This window comes from Lingula anatina, chromosome 9 (assembly GCF_051362555.1).
Source record: "Lingula anatina isolate TDL-2025a chromosome 9, LinAna3.0, whole genome shotgun sequence".
NCBI classification, from domain to species: domain Eukaryota; kingdom Metazoa; phylum Brachiopoda; class Lingulata; order Lingulida; family Lingulidae; genus Lingula; species Lingula anatina.
The window spans coordinates 75,499-96,316 of NC_141775.1; the positions used below are offsets into that span (position 1 = coordinate 75,499).

The window sequence follows — 20,818 nt, forward strand, 5'->3', positions numbered from 1 at the left end:
TTTTGTGCTTGTTAGTCCATTGGAAACAATGAGAACTATGTAGTTGCCTTATGGATTACTATTGGTAGTGAGATGACTTGTCTGGCCAAATCATGCTAGGAATGATCACTGGCACTGTCAACTAGGAAAAGAGGCTGCTTCCTCGACTTTTTTGCTTTATCCCTCTTGCCTACCTGCGCAGCTGCTGCTTTCTAGTTGGTTTTGTAGATTCCTTCTTTTGTGTAAAGATACCACTTTCCTCTGATGCGACATGTTCTCATGCATTCATGTTTCTCTGGAAACTGGATTTTAATATATTGTTTGGCTGTTTCTCATAGGACACTGACAAAATCTCAATTCTTACTGGCTGTTGTCTTATTGGCCTACCAGAGCTGATCATGCATGTTTTTTTTATTTTGTTTTATTATTTATTTTTTTTATTGCTGTGCTGCTGGATGATTTTGCAGACAAGATCTGGAGCTATTTTAAAGCAAAGTCCATTTGCTTGTCTTTCACGGGCATTTTCGCATCAATACAACTAACCAAGTTCTATAGTATTATAAGACGACACATTTTTCACCCTTCAAATTTTCTGGATTATATTTAACATGCGAATGCAAGCCCCAGTGACTGGGACATAAATGTACATGTGGCTTTTTGGTTCACATTGACCAGTAAAAGATTAATAATATAATACCACTATGTATATATATTTATTGCTTACCTTTAAATTATTCAGTATCTTTTAGTAGATGGTCACTTAAGATAAATCTAGATGATATATTTGAGCATGTGGTTCGGGTTCCACATTTTTGTTACAGACTCAACGAAACTCATCTTGGAATTTATTTTACAACCTTATATTACAGTACCTTTTTATTATCTTCTGTCACCAAATTAGCACCGGAAAATTACTTTTGAGCCCCCAGAATAGTACCATTTTACCTAATACAAGCCCACAGTTCAAAGGTTATAAATTACACCAAATTATTAAAATAGCGGCATGCAACCAACACTTGGTTTTGATCAAAATAATGGCTAACAATTATCCTCATGCGGTCAAAGATGTATTATTTTGCTTTAATGCAGCCATTTTGTTTGCTGACACTTGTTTATTGTTCGGGCAAAAGCAGTTTTGAACTAATTGGATTACTAATTGTACATATAAACTGCAGGTCCATGTGGCGACTGAATCCTATATTTATTTGGAGGCTTATAAAAGTTTCTATTTACATTTTATGAAACCGAAAATGCATTCTGCACCAGGAAATAATAAAAAATGACGTATGGCACGCTTATGAAGGTGTGATAGTTTCAAAATGGTGAATAATGCTCAATTTGAAAATGGCGTATGAGTGTCATCTTGGATTTGAGGCACAAACTTTATGAAACAAATAATGTATTCTGCACCAGAACATAATATAAAACGACGTATTACTCATTTACAAAGATGTAATACATATAGTTTCAAAATAGCGATTTATGCCCAATTTCAAAATAGGTTTTGGCGGCCATCTTGGATTTGAGGGACAAAACGGCCACAATGGCCTCCATAATGGTAAAAATGAGTTTTTTTTTGCTCATAATATAGTCCAATAGCGATGGTATATAACAAAAAATTGCATTGAGATATATTTGAATACGGGTTATTAATATCCATGGTTTTGCAGCGTTCACACATATCTTGGTAGGCACTTAAAACACCCTCTTTGTTCCTTCAAATCACCTACTATCACCATAACAATACCAAAAATGACTTTTGCACCCCCAAAATAGTAAGAATCGATATATATATCAAGTATAGTTAGACCAAACGCTTCAAAATTCAACATAAAATAGCAAAATTATGTCCACTTTCAAAATGGCGGGTGGCGGCCATCTTGGATTTGAGGCACAAAATGGCCACCAATTGCTTCCAAATGATCAAAAATGGGTTCCTTGCCCCTAATTTAGTCAGGTTTGATAATCTATACATGTTTCTAGGCCAAATATTAATGGAAATATGAAATATTATATATTTTGGCACCTAATTTGCATAATTTATGCTAATTAATGTATCGATAGAGGGCGTCTCTTTGGATAAAAAATTTTCTTTTGGCCCAAGGAACATTTATGCCAAGTTAGACATTTGTACTATAAAATGCAGCGTTTGACCTCTTAACAAGCCTACTATTTCATTTGAAAGTAGTTAGAACAAAAGATGGTGACAGACCACATAAATTTAGTATGTCTAGAATACTTGACTGTCTGTTTTGTATCTTACCCCATGTGCCTGCCTGACTTGCCCCTCCAGTTCGTTTCTGCGCACTTCGCTGTCTGAGAGCTCATTCTGGATTGCCTGCACACGCTCCATCAGGCTGTGGTTCTGTTTCTTAGCCTCATTCTGGGCTTGCCTGAAAACATGAATTGAGATCATCTTGAAAACAGTGACATCTACAGCTGTTTTGATTTAAATGAAAGTGGAAAGACATCTACAATGGTGTTAAACTGGGCACAATCTTGGATATGACTTGCATCATTAATTATTCACCCTGCAAACTTTCATTAATATTTACCAAGTTTGGCTGATATACATATATCAGTTTTGTCAAAAGGATCCATTTAAAGAGTAGTGCTATTTTCTGAATTTTTTCCTTGAAATATTTGACTGAAGTCACTGGCTCCTACCTTGTGGTGTCCAGCCGTTCCTGAAGCACGCGCCTGTCATGCTCACTGCTGGTGAGAGCACGTTGTAGCTGCTGCACGCGTTCCTGCAGGTCTGCAATAGTGGCAGACTGCTCTGACAGGGACATGTTCAGAACTTGTACCTAGTAAAAAAAAAAAATCAGAATAAAATTTTGTAAGATCAATAGACTCACTAAGCAGAGCAACAACTGACATTGGACTTAGTATTCTATAAATGAAACACTGATTATAAATACAACTAGTACTGTCGAACTGTCGAGGATGTTACGGATGTCCTTGATGTCATCACCTGTGCGCGTGCTGCGCTGGATGAACTGTTGTCCTACAACTAGTAAAATTCTTGACTAAAGCACACATTTATTCAGTTTTAATAATACAATTACTACAGTTTATCATTATAATATCTTTTATTTTTGAAATTTTTTCACAATATTAACATATTTATATTCATTTGATATCCTTGAAAATTTCCTCATTTTATATCTCTCTTTACACTTTCTTTTATATTTCTACTTATTCACACATCTGTCTATCTTATTCATATTCCCCTACCTTATCTTTCTGGACACTCTCTTCCTCCTCAGTCTTGGACAGGGCGTTACTGAGACGGTCAATGGTCAGTTGTAGAGACTGACACTTGCTGTCAAGGTCCTGCATCTGACGGGTCAGGTTATCTATACGCTCCTGGAGGACCTACAAAATACACAAACAGAGGGCTGTGGAGATACAGTATTAAACAAATAAGCCTTATTTTTGACTGCTAAGCAGCAATGTTAAACTTTAAACTATAATATTTAGCTATGCTGTACAAAAACTAGGCTTAAGACTTTCTTGACAAATAATTAGTATGCATTAAACTTCAGTTGTCATTTATAGCAAATTAAAAAAATAAAGTCAGATATTAGGAAAAATTTAGTAAACCTTTCATAAAAATACAGGAAACATTGTATAGCATATTCAAATAATAATTTTTCACCGGACAGACCAATGATAAAGAATCCAGTTTTGAACTGACCAATACATTTTCTACCCTAGCCACTCCTGTTGTGACCAGCAGATATGAACCACCTCTACTCTTTCCATGGAACATCTTCATGTCTGCCATTTTAACTAACTTATGACTTAAACAGAATCCTTGACATTGAAATGAACTGGCAGCAATAACAAAGCCACTATTAAAGCAGTGCAATGATATAGACTAAAGCAACAATGTCAGGTGTGCCCACACGTAACCCAATACATCTGTCTACTAAGTTACACAGGTATTTTGGAATGCCCCAATTTTAGTCTGAAAATCCACAATAAGCATATGGATCCTTTCAGAAGGGGGCCATGAATATTTTACCTAACAACCAATTACACCTGTCACAGCAGAAATCAATTAAGTTAAACAGGCTTTGAAATGGGTCATTAAGGGATTAATGTGGAGCTCCCTGTTGATGAAATGAATTATTAGTGTTGCACTGTTCTGACCCATGTTTAGACTAGGGCAATTTTGGACTAAAAAAAGGGGGGTTTACTGGCACCACAAGACAACCCATTGTCTCTCTGCAACCATTTCAATCTCATGATAAAAGTTAAGTCCACTTCCAGTCTATATCAGTCCCATCTAAACTTGTTCAATCTGATGACAAAAGTCAGGTCCACTTCTAGTCCATGTTTACCCTGTCTAAGCTGACATACCTGGTTCTCTGTTTCCTTGTCATTCATGGCAAGCTTCAGTCTCTGAAGGTCACCCTCCATGGACCGCTTGGCCAGCTCCGTCTTGGTGCAGCGCTGTTCAGAGTCATCCAGAGCCATACGCAGCTGCTTCTTGTCCTCCTCCAACTTAGCCTCATTCTGCTTCATCTTGCCAACTCTTTCCTGTGTGAAGAAAATGCATGAGTATGATCTCTTATGATTGAATGAAACCTGTCTCTTCTTAAAAAGACTACTAAAGATTTTCACCTCGGATATACCTTAATATATATACTTAAAAGTAGCAAATGTTTGATATCAACATTATTTTTGTTTGTTTGTATAATTCAGAATTATATCTTTGTGCTTGGTTTCCTTTGCACAAAATAAGACCCAAAGAAAAATAATAACAAAAAAATTAATAAGTTAAAATATTTCAGTTAAAACAATTTTTTCCACTGTATCATTCATTCAACTGTCACTACAGCAGTGTGGGTCATACCTGCAGCTGTCTCTTCTCAGACTCCATGGCCGCCAGACCACGCTCCAACGTGTTGATTTTCTCTGCCATGGTCTTGCGCTCACGCTCGTTACGACGGATTGTCTCCTCTTGCAGCATGAGTGCTGTCTGCGCGCTAGCTAGACGACTGTCAATGCCTCTCTTGTCTAAAACATACAAAGTTTCATAAGTCAGATTGATAAAAAATTAATTTTGTTAAAAGAGAAACACATAAACAGATTTCTATGAAATAAAGAATAATGAGCTCTTTAATATATCTAACCAAGTCTTTTGAGTTTGCTTCACACAGTTTATCAAATTCTGCATTCTGTTCACTTTAGCCAAACCCACAATAAAAAGAAAAAAGAAAAAAAATCAAAATTTGATATCCAATTAATTTCTGCCAAACTGTTACAAATAATATCTCAAAATAAAAATGTTCACATGGCTAGCTTAATAACTAACAGGTAGCCAACTGTAGGCATCACTAGGTGCTCTCCCCCCCCCCCCCCCTCTCTCTCTCTCTCTCTCTCTCTCTTACCTTCCTCTGCCTCTCCCAGAGATTTCTGCAGCTGTTGTAGCCTGGCCTCTGTTCTGTCACGATCCTCTTCCATCTCCTTCAGCTGCATGGACAGACTGCGCACTTGGGACAGGCAGTCATCCTGGAGATAATGATATTTATTATATTACAGATTATTAATAAGAAAAGACATAGTTACATATAACATATTAACAAGGGACAGACAGTCATCCTGGAGATAATGATATATATTATATTACAGATTATCAATAAGAAAAGACATGGTTACATATAACATATAACAAGGGAGGCTAGTGGCAAATGTAGTATGTAGAGTTAAAAGCTAGAGGACTTTCAAAAGATCCTGAAAATACTTGTACAAGTGCCTGAATTCTGTCAAATGTCTGATAAATCTAATGTTTAATTTGTTTGGCTAGAAATTATCAGCACCTTTTATTGACAGTATCTTTTCATAAATGATAAACAAATTTTGTATACTTCCCAAATATACAAACAAATGGTTGTAAAATTATTTTTGGTTGTAATGATTCTTATTATCTATAGGTTATAGCAAATATCTAATGATGAAATAAACATTTCAGTTAATATCAATTTTGAATTTTCTGAACATGTAATTCCAACCAAAGAACTCCAATAATAAGCTGTGTTGTTATATTTTTTGTGAGAAATCAATCTTGTAAACAAAATAAATATGCTGTTAGAAAATAAACATTTGGAAATGAATATTATCAGAACAATTCCTCATTTGCTTACTTGTTTACTGCATTCATCCTAAATAGAACAGAATACGATTGACATGTATTAAAAAAAAGGATTCTCCATCTTAAATTTTCATATACTTGTAAGAAGAATTTATGTAGTTTCCAGTCAATGCATAAAGCACATGGTTAAAAATTCCACTACACAGTGTTAATAATCCCTTTATCCAGTGAACTCTTTGTCTTTGCTGCATTTTAATTGTATCTTTTAAAATAACATTTCTACCACCCACCCTTTCTCTCTCAGATCCAGCCAATTGATGAACAAAATACTTTTCTATTACCCACCCTTTCTCTCTCAGATCCAGCCAATTGCTGAACAAAGTCTCGGAGTGCAATACGAACAGCCTCAGGGTCAATATCTGCGATGGACACGGATTGGTCAAGTCTGGATGGAGACATATCCCGCTCACGACGTGTGGGGCTACGAGCACGGTCTGGGGAGCCAGTGCGAGCAATTGGACTGCCTCGGCCATCAGTTGTGGTTGTGAAAGTGTTGTCAAAGCCTAATGAAAGAAAGTATACAGATATGACGCATTTGCTGTGAGATTACTTGTGTTTGATAGTATAATTTATCAAAGCATATCATTTAAACAAGCACCAGGTTGCATAATCTTACATTTTTTCTTTATGCTTAAAATATCAGAAACAATATTACTTTCATATTCACATTTTCATGAATATTTTTATCACTTCAAAACAAAAAAAATCTTGTTAAAAATTCTAAACAGACTGTTACATAATAAAAACTGACACAAATAAACAGTTCAACTACAGTTGTAAAAGGTAAAATCTCAAAACAAAACACCAAAAATAAATTAATAAATAGATAACATTTCTAAACAGAAACTGAACACACCCAAAATATATCATATTCAAACTAATTATAATGGAAGATTACAAAAACAAAATGCAACGACAATGACTGAATAAAAGTATTAATGATTTTTTTTCTAACAATAACTCGTAAAAAGATTCTAAAAAAATGCATTCGACTCTGGTGTACCTTTCTCGGGGAGACTCTGATCTAAACTTTCATCACTTTTTGCTACAAAGACATACAGACATAGATGGTAAACCCCATGTCCCTCTCTCTGCTTAAGTGATTTATAAATGATTTTTGTTTGAGAATTTTAAGTAAATAAAACTGCTGCAGCAGGCTGAATACTCCACTGAGGAAACCACATAAAACAAAACCACATAAAACAAATTATTCTGCAAGGAGTAAAGAAGCATAATATTAGCCATATTATGTGTATATAAATAATATGCTGACCACTTGCTGATTTTCTTTCCGAAGCAAAAACCTACCTTTAGCTGGAGATGCGGGGCGTGTGCGACGTGGGCTCGGACTGCGTGCACGCATGGTTGGACTTGGAGATCTGGGCATGTCTTGGCGGAAACCAATTGTACGTCTCAGTGTGGAATGAATGCTGCTCAGTTTGAACTCAACGTCGCGTTTGGCCCCCTCAACACGGGCAAGCTGAGCCTCAAGGGCGTTGACACGTCCCTCTGCTCCGCTCAATGCCAGCTTCAGCTCTCCAATCTCGTTGTTGCATGCCTCAAGGTTTGTCTCAAGATTACGCCGTATCTCTTCTAGTTTGCGTTCGTTGCGACGACTGTCCTCCAGCGCCATCTGGTAGTCCTTCTCCTTGACTCGGGACTCATCCTCAAGTTCAGCATAACGACGCTGAAGATTGGCAAGCTCTTTGCGAAGAGCCTCACGACTGGCTTCAGTCTCAACAACCTGTTTATGGAAAGAAATACAACATAAGGAATAAAAAATCAAACTACTGATATATATCACATTAAAATAAATTGAAGGAAAGGCATGTCACTGTGAAATATATATACTACTTGTGATAAATGAACATATGACCAGGAATAAACTCGTCAAGTCCAATGTGGTTCTTACTCTTTTGTTTTCAGTTTCTACTGTAAGAAAAGAGTAATCCAAACTTAAATACAGTACAGTGTTCAGGTACAGCATATAATATCTCTGTTTTAATAGGCTGTGTGTCTAGCCAATGAAAAATGAGAATTGTACCTTCTGCTTCAGTCCATACTGCTCCCTCCTGGATTCCTCTTCTTTCTCCTCATCTCTGGCCACACGGTTCTGGAGATCACCCACCTCCTTCCCTAGCTTACTTCTCTCACTGTCCAACATCTTCACCTGACGACGAAGCTCCTGCAGCTCACGACGTGCGTCCAGACGAGCCTTCTCTACTTCACGGAGACTGGCACGAAGGTCCGAGGCCTCCTTTTGGACTCCAGTCTTCTGCTCCTCCAGAACTGAAAATGGTGTTATATTGGGGTTGTGAACTTGAGAGTTACACCAAACTTTTATAGATTTTTATTTGAAATAAACTGAACTCATGTTTTGATCTTTGCTTTATTAGCATATAGCAATGTAAAGAATTATTTAACCCTTCAGAGCAAAATACCTTATTTTAGGTATTAAACATCATATATTTAATGTCTGACATCTTGTTCATCAAGTCTTTCTAAAACTTTGGTTACTGCAATGATTGTGATTGCAATAATAAAATAAATATTGTCAATGAAGTACATACAATTTTTCATCTAAATTGCACCTCAATTATACATATATTATCTCCAAACCAGCACTTACTTCCAATTCTCTGCTTGGCCTCCTGTAGATTGCGACTCAGCTCTATCTTTTCACCTTCAGCCCTCTTGATCTTGTTACGCAGCTCCTCATTGGCTTTCTGGACAGCCTCTTTTTCACGCACCTCATCGTTCACACTACGTTTGAGATCACCAATTTCTTTACGCATCAGTTCTTTGGTTTCATCAGCTATAAAAAATGGACACAAAGAATAACATCTACCTCTTGAATGAGCTTTTGTGAAACTCTATAATTTTCATGAATTCAAGTATTTATTTGATAAACAAATATCTAATATTCATATTTCTCAAACTGTAATGTTTGACTGCAGCACATACATCAGTCCAGTCACAGATAACTTCTACATGAAACTAGTCTTTGACAATTCTGTTCAAAATAAAAAGGTCACAAACCTTCCCTAATTTTACGGTTAGCTTCAATAAGGTCACGTCTAATTGTGTCACGTGTTTCTTCCACCATCTTCAGTTGTACTTTGAGTTCAGCCACCTCACGTAATGCTTGCTCTTTCTGGCGTTGCAACTCCTGCATACGACCGTTGAGATCCTTCAGCTCTCTGTCTTGAGCAACTCTAGAATGTACAAAATTAGTGAAATAATTAATCTCTGAATTTTTTTTTGAGTAATACAAATGTACAATCTCTATAGGCCTTTTTCATCTTTCAGAGAAATGAAGTGCGCACGACAGGAACAGACTAAACCTAAGCTTCCAAGCCCTGGCTGCAATCTCTTTAGTGATGAGAGACTTTACCTTCAGAGTTCTTTAAAATACAAAATGCACTTGTACCTACCATGTATACAGGTAAAACTGACATGCAGACTGCTTGTTGGATAACCGATTTGGTACCTGATAAGGCACCAGGTGTTACTTTAGTTGTTCGATAAACTATGTTCTTTCCTCTGTAATTTAACACCTAGTAATGCTATGTGTTAAACAGGTGAGACAGGTAATTTTGACACCTTCCTAGATGATAATTACACACAATTCAGAAGTACGTTATTAAATAAATGATAGATTTTTTTTGTCAATATCACATATAAGAAGTCACAAAGGTTCTTTAATTTTTTGTAAATAGCAAAATTTGTGTAAAACTTTACAGCTCTTGTTTCTTTTTCCATAACTTTATGCTTAAATGGTTTTCCTTTTTATCTTTTTCAACTTTTTTTGCTCAGATCTTTAGTATGTTCTTTCCACACATTGTTTTCCATTGAATCCTTTTTTGCCTATAACAAATCAGTCCCCTATAACTTTAGATTCATTAATTTCTCTGGAAATTATTCTTTAAAATCCTGCACCTTTTCCCCCAATTAAGTAAACAATCCCAGTTTTTTCAATGACATTTTGAGACATTTCATTTTCACTGATATGCAACAGTTGTCTTGCCAAAGTTCCCCCTATTTAACTAACCTTTTTAGTTTTATTTAAATATCGTTGGTTTTCTAATATTATAGTTTTTCTTCTCGCCTTCTTGGCACAAACGCAGTGCCCCTGAAAGTATATTATTTCTACTCATGTAGCTTATGTTGCTCCACACCACCACCTATACTTACGTAGCCTCTTCAAACTGAGATCTGAACTTCTTGAGTTCTGCCTGCAGGCCGTTGATAGAGTTCTTATCAGACTCCTGCCTGGACATGGACTCCCTCTTCAGGCGCTCATTCTCAACAATCTGGCTCTGAAGGTCCTTCTGGGTGCTGTTCAGCTTCTCTGCCAGAGTTGACTTTTCTTGTTCCATCAGAGACAAGACCTGCAGCAAATGTTAGTTTGATATAATACAAAATATTACCTGTGGAAAAATAGGCAATTGAAGAATTATAAATTAACAGAGAGTTAATTGGCCAATAAATATTCAGATATATTTTATAAGCCTTTTACTAGATATACACAAGTGAGTCAATTCATAACCAGTTTGTGAAACTTCTAATTAATTTTTTTCATTCAAGCTGAGAAATCACAATGCATATGAACATTGTAACACCAGCCAACATCTTATCTTGCATGGCACTGCCCCCTATAGAGTAAATGACATCTCACCTGCTGCTTCTCATTCTCTGCAAACAACATCGAGTCATCACGCTCTCTCTGGATGGCTGCCAATTCCTGCTGGAGCTGCTCTTTTTCATTCTCAGCTCTTGCAATCATTTCTTCCTTCTCCATAGCATTATGATGGAGGATTTCTTCACGATTGGCTTCATATTCTATTCTCTGGGTTTCCTGAAGTTGAAATAAGAAATTTGAAGACAAAATCAGAAAATCACATTTAGCAATTTGTTTATTATTTTCATAACAAATGAATGTCTGTTTTAGTAACAAAGGTATTGGACAGGAATCATAACTGGGAAAAAAATTCTTTTTTACTTCACCAATTTAGTGAGGTACTGATGACAATTTATCTATAAAACTCTGAAAAACAGAAAATTTCCAAAATGATTATTTTATTTTGGTCCTTTGATTCTATAGATGTGGCTCCTACTAAGACAAACCAACACACCTTCTCCCTGGTAAGTCTCTCTATATCTTCCTCATGAGCCTGTTTTTCCTGTGTGAGAGAAACATTGAGGTCACGCTCTGTCTGCCCCAGTTTGGCAGTAATACTCTCCTTCTGTCTTTCAAGCTTCTCAATTTCAAGCTCCATCTCCTTGCGCAGACGTGCAATTTCAGCTGTAAAAGAAGCAAACAATATTGAACAAGTTTAACACATATTTTATTTCATGCTGCTACCACATCTGACATGTTGGCCAACCAAATGGTATTACTACTAATACTCTGTTTAGTTATTCTATACTAAATAGCAAGATGGAAAACATACAATGGTATATAAGAAATATGTCTCTGGAAATCTAGTATTATTGGATGCAGTTTTATTTCATTTTTATGGAATGAATAAAAAAACTGTAAGATCATCACATTTTATATTGTGTGCTGGAGTGTTTACCTTGCAGGGCCTCTTTACGCAGGATCAGCTCCTGATTCTCTCCCTCCAGTTGTTCCTTACGGGTCTCCAACTGAGCGTTGAGCTGCTGCGCCTCATAGAGTGCATTTTCCAGACTTTCCTTGTCTGCCTTAAACCCAGCAATGATCTCACTCTGCTGTCGGTTCTCACGCTCAGAGCTGGTCAGCTGGACGATGAGAGAGGCCTTTTCCTTGGTCAGATCTTCCTTCTCCTTGGCGATGCGGACAACGGTGTCACTCTGACGCTCACACTCCTTCCTGGACTGAAGAAGTTCCTCAGCTAGAGCAGACTTCTGACGAGACACCTGGAGGCAGAAAAACATTCATTGGAGTTAGAAGTGTTTTTACTGGTTTCATTTTCACCATCATAACACCTTAGTCATGAACAATTAACAGTGAAACAACAGTCAAATTTCAGCAAGGGACAAGAAGGGTAAAAGGACTGAAATAACTTTGTCTTAAAGACATAAAATGATTACACCACTTTCATTAGTAAATTATTGCCTTTGTTCACTCGATATCTATGTAGCATGATACCACATTAATTCATGTCTTATGACAAAGCCACAATGATATAAAATACTGAAAAATGATGGAGTTAAAACTAAAAAGTTTCCGAGCAAAAAAGAAGATGTTCTCCCAAGATGCAATCACCACCTTCCACAAACTCACAATCACCAGAACCTTGAACAGTTACAGAGTAACATAAGAATCACTCACAGAGTTAAGCTGCTCAGTAATTTCCACTTTCTCACGATTCAAGATGGTGATCTCCTCCTGGAGGTTTTCTACCGTCTGCTCATGGATCTCCACAGTCTGATTCAGGCCTGAATGGAAGACAACAGAAATAAAACAATCAGACAACAGAAGTAAAACAGGTCAGACAACAGAAACAAACTACAAAACATAATGATCTATGATATATAATTACATTTGCTGAATGCTGCTTGCCAAGGGTCTGAAGGGAATTAACAGCATAAGTTCTTATTCACATCTGACATTACCATTGGATCTGAATCCTTTTAGCCACTGACTTGAGAATTTTCTTTAATCTATCCTTCGATTTACTTTTTAATACATAAACTTAACATTAAATGAATTTTTATTTTACCGAGTTTCTCAGTGTCCAGATCCATTTTCTCCTGTTCCACCCGGACCAGTTCTTCCTGAATTCCAGACTTCTCAGCAATGATAGCATGCTTCTCTCCAAACAAGGAGGCCTTCTCTGCCTCAAGCTGTGGAAGACAACATTGTTAGAGATATAAGGTAAATCTATGAGGCACTGTTGCTAACTCTCATAATGGAAACCATATGATAGCCACTTGGAACACTTCTTCTATATAATATGAAATTTGGTAAACACTGAAGATAAATGAAGATTGATTCAAAAGACTACTGATATTCTTACTGGAGCTGTATAGAATGGTTTTGGTATTCTGAACTATTTTCATGGAAACAAGAAAATGCTGAACAAGTCAAAATTGTGACAGCTATCACATTTCCAAACTCTTTTCATGCATCTCTCTCTCACACACATACACACACAAGCACACACTATACCTGCATAATGATCTTGTTCAGCTCAATCTTATCCTGTCCCAAACCTTCATTCAGAGCCTGCATTTTCAGCAGAGCATCGCGGAGGCCTGCCTCCTCTGTCTTCAGTTTGTTCACAGCTAGCTCCAGCTCGGCCATACGAAGCTCAGCCTTTGACAAGGCCTCGCCTACAATACAGAGGAACTCATCATAGACAGAAAAAAAAGATAAAATATATTGATTGTCTGTAAAAGAACAAAACAGATAAAGTTTATTTTAGGTGTGACAGTGTGTTGATTGTGTTAGGTGTGACAGTGTGTTGATTGTGTTACGTGTGACAGTGTGTTGATTGTGTTAGGTGTGACAGTGTGCTGATTGTGTTAGGTGTGACAGTATGCTGATTGTGTTACGTGTGACAGTTACTCACCCATCTCAGCTTTCTCATTTTCCAGTACATCTTTGTCTAGTTGAGATTTGTGCAGAGTTTCTTTGGTCTCCACAAAGTCCTCTCTGAGTTTGGACAGTTTCATCTCCAGCTGTTCTATTACCTTGTGGCTAGTGGAATAAAATATGAGATTCATAAGATTCTTTGGTTTACAAATTGTTCTTCTTTTATTTCTTGCACACACTGTGACTAGACATTATGCATTTAATACAGTGCCATCTTTGACGTGTACACTCTGTTACATAAACGTGTTCATGTGAGTTTCATATAAAAAAGCTTCCCTGAGAGGTAAAATATGGTTTTTAGTTTAAATAACCAGTAAAAATGAAGTGCTGCAACAAAAGAATGAAGTGATTAATAATAATAATAATAAACTCGATTATAACAACTGCACATGGTTAATATACTGCTCTATCATGTAATTTCATTGAAATAATGATAATAAAAAAAAAACATCCATAAAAATATTACACACTCACCATCTCTCATTCTCCTTAATCTGACGTTCTTTATCCTTGATGACATCATCTTTCTCGTCCTCAATGTTGTCTCGCTGACGCTGAATCTCAGAATTTGCTGCCTGGAGTTTCTCATTTTCAGTGTTCAAGGCCTCAATTTGTTCATTAAGTGCCTGGCGCATTCTTTCAAGCTGCGACTTCTCGCTGCCAGTCAGGTCTAGCTGGTTCTTGAAACGGTCACGATCTCGGAATGAATCTTCTTTGTCTCTGCGCCTAAAAAATAAAATTAAGAAAGTGTAACAGTAATGCTGATGACATTGAACCTTTTCAATTTAGCATGTTAAATTGTCAGTTTACATACTTTTTATTGTGAAAAAGTGGACACTCTCATTTCTAATTATGATATTGATTTATATTTGATACTGAACCCAGATTAAGTTGGCAGAGCATCCATTTCACTGGAGACAAGTGTAATCATGTAAAAATAATAGAATACAACTTGACATTACTAGTACACATCACAATCAATAAGAACACTTACGCATTATCCAGCTCTTCTCTGTACTCCATCATCTGTCTCTCAATGCGCCTGCGCTCATTCTCTGTATCATCAAGCTGCTTGCGAAGTGCTGCATTCTGGTCCTTTGATGCGTTAAACTTGGCACGCATTTCCTGCACCTGCAACTGACGTTTGTTCAGCGCTGCCTGCACAGCAGAGAATGTGGAGTCCGCGAAGGCAGGTGAGCGACTGGGAGAGGCTGAGCGTGTGCGAGTGCGCATGCGTGGTGAGCGTGATGGGGACATTGACCTCGCCAGCTCAGCAGTGCTTGCACCTTCATCCTCCAGCTTGGACTGGTCAGCATCACTTATCACGGCCTGTGCGATGTCACGCAGAGCTGCATGCAGTGCTTCTGTCTCCTCACGCATGGTCTGTGAGGCCTCCACCTCCATAGACTCGCGTTCACGTGCTGCCTCCATGCGCCCTGCATCCACACGGTCCATGTTAGCCTGAAGTGTGCTGATGGACTTGTCTTTCTCAATCAGCTGGATCTTCAGTTTCTCATTCATCATGGTAAGTTCATTGACCCTGGGGTAAACAAATATCTGGATTAACTCAGGTGTAAAAATAAGATATTAAAATTGATCAACACTAACATACTTGAAATTAATTTGATTCTTTCATGCTGCAAATTAAAACTCATAATTACAAAGAAATAAGTAGATCATATTTAACAACTAGACCCACTTTTAGATTTTAAATCTATTTCAATTTTTCACAAAAGGATTTGCACATAATGAAAAATTGATGCTCACTTTTCTTTTCAATCTCTTAAACTAAATGTGTATGTTTACAGCTAGTGGGGAAATATCACTGAGCACATATCACAGTAAACCAAATGAAAGATGAGTAAAACAGGTTAAGAAGTTGAGAACTTACTTGGAGTTGAGCTCAGAGGTGTGAATGTCAAACTTGGTCTGCAGTTCCATCACCTCGCGGACCTTGTCGCGTAGTTGGTTCTCTAGGGCGTTACGGTCGCTACGATCCCTGTCAGCAGATACCTGCAACAAATACAGAGCATTGTTTCAGTTCATGTGCATGACATTCATATATTCATTCATGAAGAGAGCATTCTCAAGTTGGCTTTACTTTAGCAAAGATAAATGATTAAATAAAAGGGGGGGGGGGGTAGACTTGTTCTTTATTGTGTTAATATGTTCTGTAGTACACCAGGTAGACAATATTTACCAGTGTTCAAAATGTGCAGACCTATCATTTAATGGATCATTAACAACAGAACTAGCCATTTACAGTTTAAAACATTGGAAATGTGTAGACCTATCATTTGACATATCATTAGCAACTGGATTGGTCAATTACAGTTCAACACATTGGAAATTTACACAAATAAATGGTGAAAAACTACCTGAGACTGAGTGTCCATGCTCCTCAAGTTGGCACTGAGGTTGAGACAGGCAGAATGCATGCTACGGGAAGTACGAGTCAAGTCAGCACGAATGTGAGACAGATCGCGCTCTGTGGCTGACTTCATCTCTCCAAACTGACGTCTGAAGGCGACGACAGCCCTCCACAGAGACAGCAGACGGCTGTGCTCAGCACTGAAGTACTCATTAAAGGACTGTTCCTCGTCTCTCCACTCTGACTCCTTCTGCTCCAATTCTTCTCTGGCACGCTGCCAGTCAGTGGTCAAGCGATGGATGTCCTGGGTCAGCTGCTGATTGGCTGATGTGGCCTGGTCAAGCTGCTCACGGAGCATGGAGTTCACATGAGCAAGGCTGGAGCTCCTGTGCATTGAAAATAATTAAACCAACACATTAATTTGGAGTCTGAAGGAGAAACACTTCTGCAAAATTTCACAGGCTTAGTGAAATTGTGCTGAACAAGACAGCATCTGCAGTAGAAATGTTATAGTACTTTAATATCTTGTAGCCAAAAATCAAAAATGTTTAACCATTGAGGTCCTAAAGTTGTAAGTCATTAAATCATGTGCCCTGTCTAAAACAATGGCATCATTAGCCATATATTTAACTATGTATTCAGCTTTCCAGGGTTCCACCTGCTACACATTACCAGTGACACTACTAACGACTCTATTTTCCAATTCTAATAAGCAATGAACTTAATTGATCTCTTGTATCTATTTTCAAAAGAGAAAATGGAAGGAAATTCAAATCTAATGTGTTTGACCTGTGTTTAACAAGGGCAAAATTGAATGACAGAAAAAATTTTTTTTAGACATTCCATATAAAATTATACACACTGCATATGCAGGCATCCACAGACTCATCTGCATCAACATGTGCATGCACGCTCTCGTACACAGTCAAGCTAACACGCGCACACACGCACCTCTGCTGCTCTTCCTCCAGCTTAATAAGAGCTGTCTCCAGGTCCATGCTGGCATCTTCCTCCGCCATGCGCAGTCTGGCTTCTGTGGTCTCCAGGCGGCTCTGAAGGACGTCTTGTGTACTCTGCAACTGTAGGATAATACGGAAGTGTAAGAAAAGGAGGACTACAAGTTCTGAGGATAAGGAATTCTGAGGATTACAATAAAAGAGTTTTGATAATCATAGGTTGTGTCTGAGGATTATGCATTCAAGTAGGGTCCAGACATCTTACTTCCAGTTTTTTTTTAAATTTTTTACTATTTTACCCTCATAAATAACATATAAATTTGTATGAACCAATTACTGTAAATTTCAGGTTTTTACTTTTTTTTTTGTGAAACGATACAGATTTTTATTAAGGGGCTATTTTGTCTTTTGAACTTTTTCTCTAATCTCCTGGTAAGAGTTTGCAACTTGAACCATGATAAAAAAGCAACCGGTCTCTAATTTCTGATCAATCACTAGAAGCTGAATTCAGATTTAACCATCCAGGTACCAGCATGTATCACTTAATTACTCGACACATTGATTAACTTTCAGGGGAGATGCATTACACTACTGATACACCAAGATTTTCCTGGGAGGAGAATTACAGGAAATTGATTTCCTAGAAACCTCTTGATCTGCACATGAGAGGAAAAACACTTTTAATTGCAAATTATTTTATCCTCTTTTTGGAATACTTAACCAAGTTTGCAGTGTATTTAAAAATAATGTGGGGTCACTGTCCTAGTTAGCTAGAGCATGCACATGTAATTGGCGTAAATTTGAACCTTGTAATTCACAGCACAACATTTGTATATTTTGGATCAGTGAAGCAGCTCTTCTTCTGACAAAGAAGACCTGAAGAGAATACCAGTGCAGGTGACTCTGGTAAATAAGATGCCCTAGAAGAGGTGATTTTATTAAATAGGATGCCCTAGAAGGATATCAAATTTGAAGCTTTACTCTGAATCCAGGCTCTGTGTTTAATAAAAATGGGATTTAAATGTCTAGAAGCTAACATTTACTCAAAAGTTTATCAGCTGACAAAGACATTTACTTTGTCATATGGCTTCTGACCAAATTATCTGGTCGGTGCCTTTTTGTTTATTATTGTGGTTTATGTATCTTTGGCAGCAGAATAGAAAGGTAAATTTTAAAACAAAATTTAAGATAATTTCTATGCATCACCGATAAAACACATTCTTTTATTATGTCAAAATACAAAATAATGCGTTACCTCAGGCAGGTAATAAAAAGATTTGGTATACCTGGAGATCATTGATCACAATCAATCTTCATCATTATGGACAGGTAAAAATAAATCAAAGATGGCAGACTAAATGAACTCATATTTCTTCAATGACCACCTAGCGCAGCATGAAATCAGTCAATCTATTTAAACCTTGGGCTTAATTGAACTTAATTCTGTTGATTACAAATATGTAATTTCAAGTCATTACTTGTTTGAGTTATAATTGAAGACTGCATGACTGAGTGCTTTTACGGTTGGTATGATGGATTTAAGGAAGATTAGGATAGGGCATTAGGGTAGGGAAGTTATCACCATCATTTAGAATTTTGTTGTCAATAAGATCTGCTGCAGTATTTCTTTATTTTTTTGTTTTTTTAAGGGGTGGGTGGGTGGGGTGGTGGTCATTTTGACTCTGAGAGGGGGAAGGTTAAGGGGGCATTTTGATTTCCGAAAGGTATGACTTATGCCCCAATTTGAAAAAAAAAAAAAAAAAAAAAAAAAAAAAAAATTAAGCGTTAATTGTGTGAAATGCACATCTGAAATAGTTTCATTTTATTTTTTCTTGGTGCACATAATTCTACAAAATGTGAATTTGCCTATTCGAGCTTTGGCTGTCATATTTTTTATATGTGACCTAGAAATTGACATTTTACATGAAGGAAGGGTGGTAAGCTTAAAATGCCAGTCTGTTATCAACAATTATGAGCTGAAGAAGTTAATAACCTCAAAACATATATATATATACAAGTGAATGGAAATAACTTGAAGTACAATGTAATTTTTTGTGATGAAACAAATAACAAAAGTGCAACACACTGTGGCAGTTAAAAAAGTGCACACTGCAAATAACACATTGTCTAAAAAAAATAACAACAAATATCAATGATCAAAAACATCTAAGCAAAAAAGGTCATATGATTCCCAGAAAAATACATTTTTCATAAAAAGATGTGCTAAACACATTCCATTACTTTGTAAAAAATAAAAGATTGAGGGCCTCGGAATATCTTCATCGACAAGAGTGACCCATTTGGAACATAAAGCAGTAAAATTCTCCTTCAAAATTTTTTCCAAAAGCTGAGCAAGGCATTTTCTACTTACAGATCTTTTTACCTGCTGACTTTCAGATTTGAATTGGGAGTTTTGTGCCTCAAGTTCTCCACACTTCTTCTTATACTGTAGAACCTGGTGTTAGATGACAACATGCTAAGCTAAGCTACAGTGACTGCTGGCACATATCAGCTGCTACAGACCAGGTTTTTAAAGTCAAACTGCTTCACTTCTTGAACACATCTCCAGACAACTGAGTTAATTTGAAGGGATACCAATGTCTGAGTCCCAGTGGGGTCTATGTGCAGAGGGTAAAAAAATGAACTGATTGACCTCATCTTAGGTTGATTTATCAGTGTTCATTGTACGTGAGAAACAGTTTCTCTCTCTCTCTCTGTCACACACACAAACTCTCTCTCTCTCTCTCTCTCTCTCTCTCATATACAAACTCTCTCTCTCTCTCTATATATATATATATCTGTCACACACACACACACACACACACACACACACACACACACACACTCTCTCTCTCTCTTTCTCAAACACACGTGCACACACATACCAAAAAGACAATCCTCTCTCTCTCTCATATACAAACTCTCTCTCTCTATCTGTCACACACACATAAACTCTCTCTCTTTCTCTCTCTCAAACACACGTGCACACACATACCAAAAAGACAATCTCTCTCTCTCTCCTGTCCCCCTTTCTTCTGCATACAGAGGCCCCACAACACCCAAACTTCTAAATTCCTCAAAAGTTAACATGTGCTCCAATCACAAAGCAGTTTCACCCTAAATCTGGCCTGAGCAGCTTGTCTGTACATCTAACCAGCCTGACTAAACTACAGTGACACACACATCAAAATACAGACTGCAAATGACATCACTGAAAGGTGCTGAGTGGAATATCCACTGTCAATATGATCTTGTTTGCAATTTCTTTTTTATTCAAAGAGAAAATATATCATTTAAATAAATTTGTTTATTCTTTCATTGTGGCTTTTTATCATGTAGCATGATATATCTAATAAAGAAAAAAAAATGAAAAAAAAAAAAGATGAAAAAATAGGTGCTTTTTTCATTTTCTGAAATTTATTCCAGAGATTTTTCTGATCACAAAACACTAAATAAATTTTAAAACTAAAACTACTGGAATTCCAACACATACTTCAGTGAAGTCATTTTCTGAAGGCCAATCAAAAATCAAAACACATCATCTGAGTAATGACACCTGTCAGGTAGTCAGGGGCTTACCGATCTTAGGTCGGTATTTTGGGTCTCAAGTTCGCCAACCTTTTTCTTGTATTGCAAGACCTATGACAAAATAATCATGCCCGTTAATATAATACTTGGTCAACAAGACTTTATGCTGATGGAGATAACTTTCTCTTTACCACTGATACAGGACTAAGGACATCAAATAATGGACTTGCTTGCTGATT

At 37.1% G+C, this 20,818-nt stretch overlaps 1 protein-coding gene across 20 annotated transcripts in view; it reads right to left on the minus strand.

The window, feature by feature from the left end:
* The window catches only part of LOC106156388 (uncharacterized), a 50,949-nt gene that overhangs the window by 4,877 nt on the left and 25,254 nt on the right, over positions 1-20,818 (minus strand). For 7 of the 20 annotated variants that reach the window (XM_086995730.1, XM_086995724.1, XM_086995719.1 and 4 more), the window contains 26 exons: positions 20,631-20,690; positions 19,423-19,506; positions 17,047-17,174; positions 16,103-16,481; positions 15,616-15,737; positions 14,719-15,264; positions 14,199-14,450; positions 13,702-13,829; positions 13,299-13,462; positions 12,850-12,973; positions 12,459-12,565; positions 11,722-12,043; positions 11,278-11,447; positions 10,821-11,000; positions 10,337-10,533; positions 9,182-9,357; positions 8,772-8,957; positions 8,187-8,431; positions 7,451-7,886; positions 6,428-6,645; positions 5,382-5,502; positions 4,844-5,007; positions 4,348-4,527; positions 3,217-3,357; positions 2,647-2,786; positions 2,243-2,372 (listed from right to left, as the gene is read on the minus strand). In XM_086995730.1, the coding sequence (XP_086851856.1) occupies positions 2,243-2,372; positions 2,647-2,786; positions 3,217-3,357; positions 4,348-4,527; positions 4,844-5,007; positions 5,382-5,502; positions 6,428-6,645; positions 7,451-7,886; positions 8,187-8,431; positions 8,772-8,957; positions 9,182-9,357; positions 10,337-10,533; positions 10,821-11,000; positions 11,278-11,447; positions 11,722-12,043; positions 12,459-12,565; positions 12,850-12,973; positions 13,299-13,462; positions 13,702-13,829; positions 14,199-14,450; positions 14,719-15,264; positions 15,616-15,737; positions 16,103-16,481; positions 17,047-17,174; positions 19,423-19,506; positions 20,631-20,690 (5,100 nt within the window). The remainder of the gene's footprint in view (positions 1-2,242; positions 2,373-2,646; positions 2,787-3,216; positions 3,358-4,347; positions 4,528-4,843; positions 5,008-5,381; positions 5,503-6,427; positions 6,646-7,450; positions 7,887-8,186; positions 8,432-8,771; positions 8,958-9,181; positions 9,358-10,336; positions 10,534-10,820; positions 11,001-11,277; positions 11,448-11,721; positions 12,044-12,458; positions 12,566-12,849; positions 12,974-13,298; positions 13,463-13,701; positions 13,830-14,198; positions 14,451-14,718; positions 15,265-15,615; positions 15,738-16,102; positions 16,482-17,046; positions 17,175-19,422; positions 19,507-20,630; positions 20,691-20,818) is intronic. The other 13 variants (XM_086995731.1, XM_086995722.1, XM_086995721.1 and 10 more) reach the window with 5 other exon arrangements.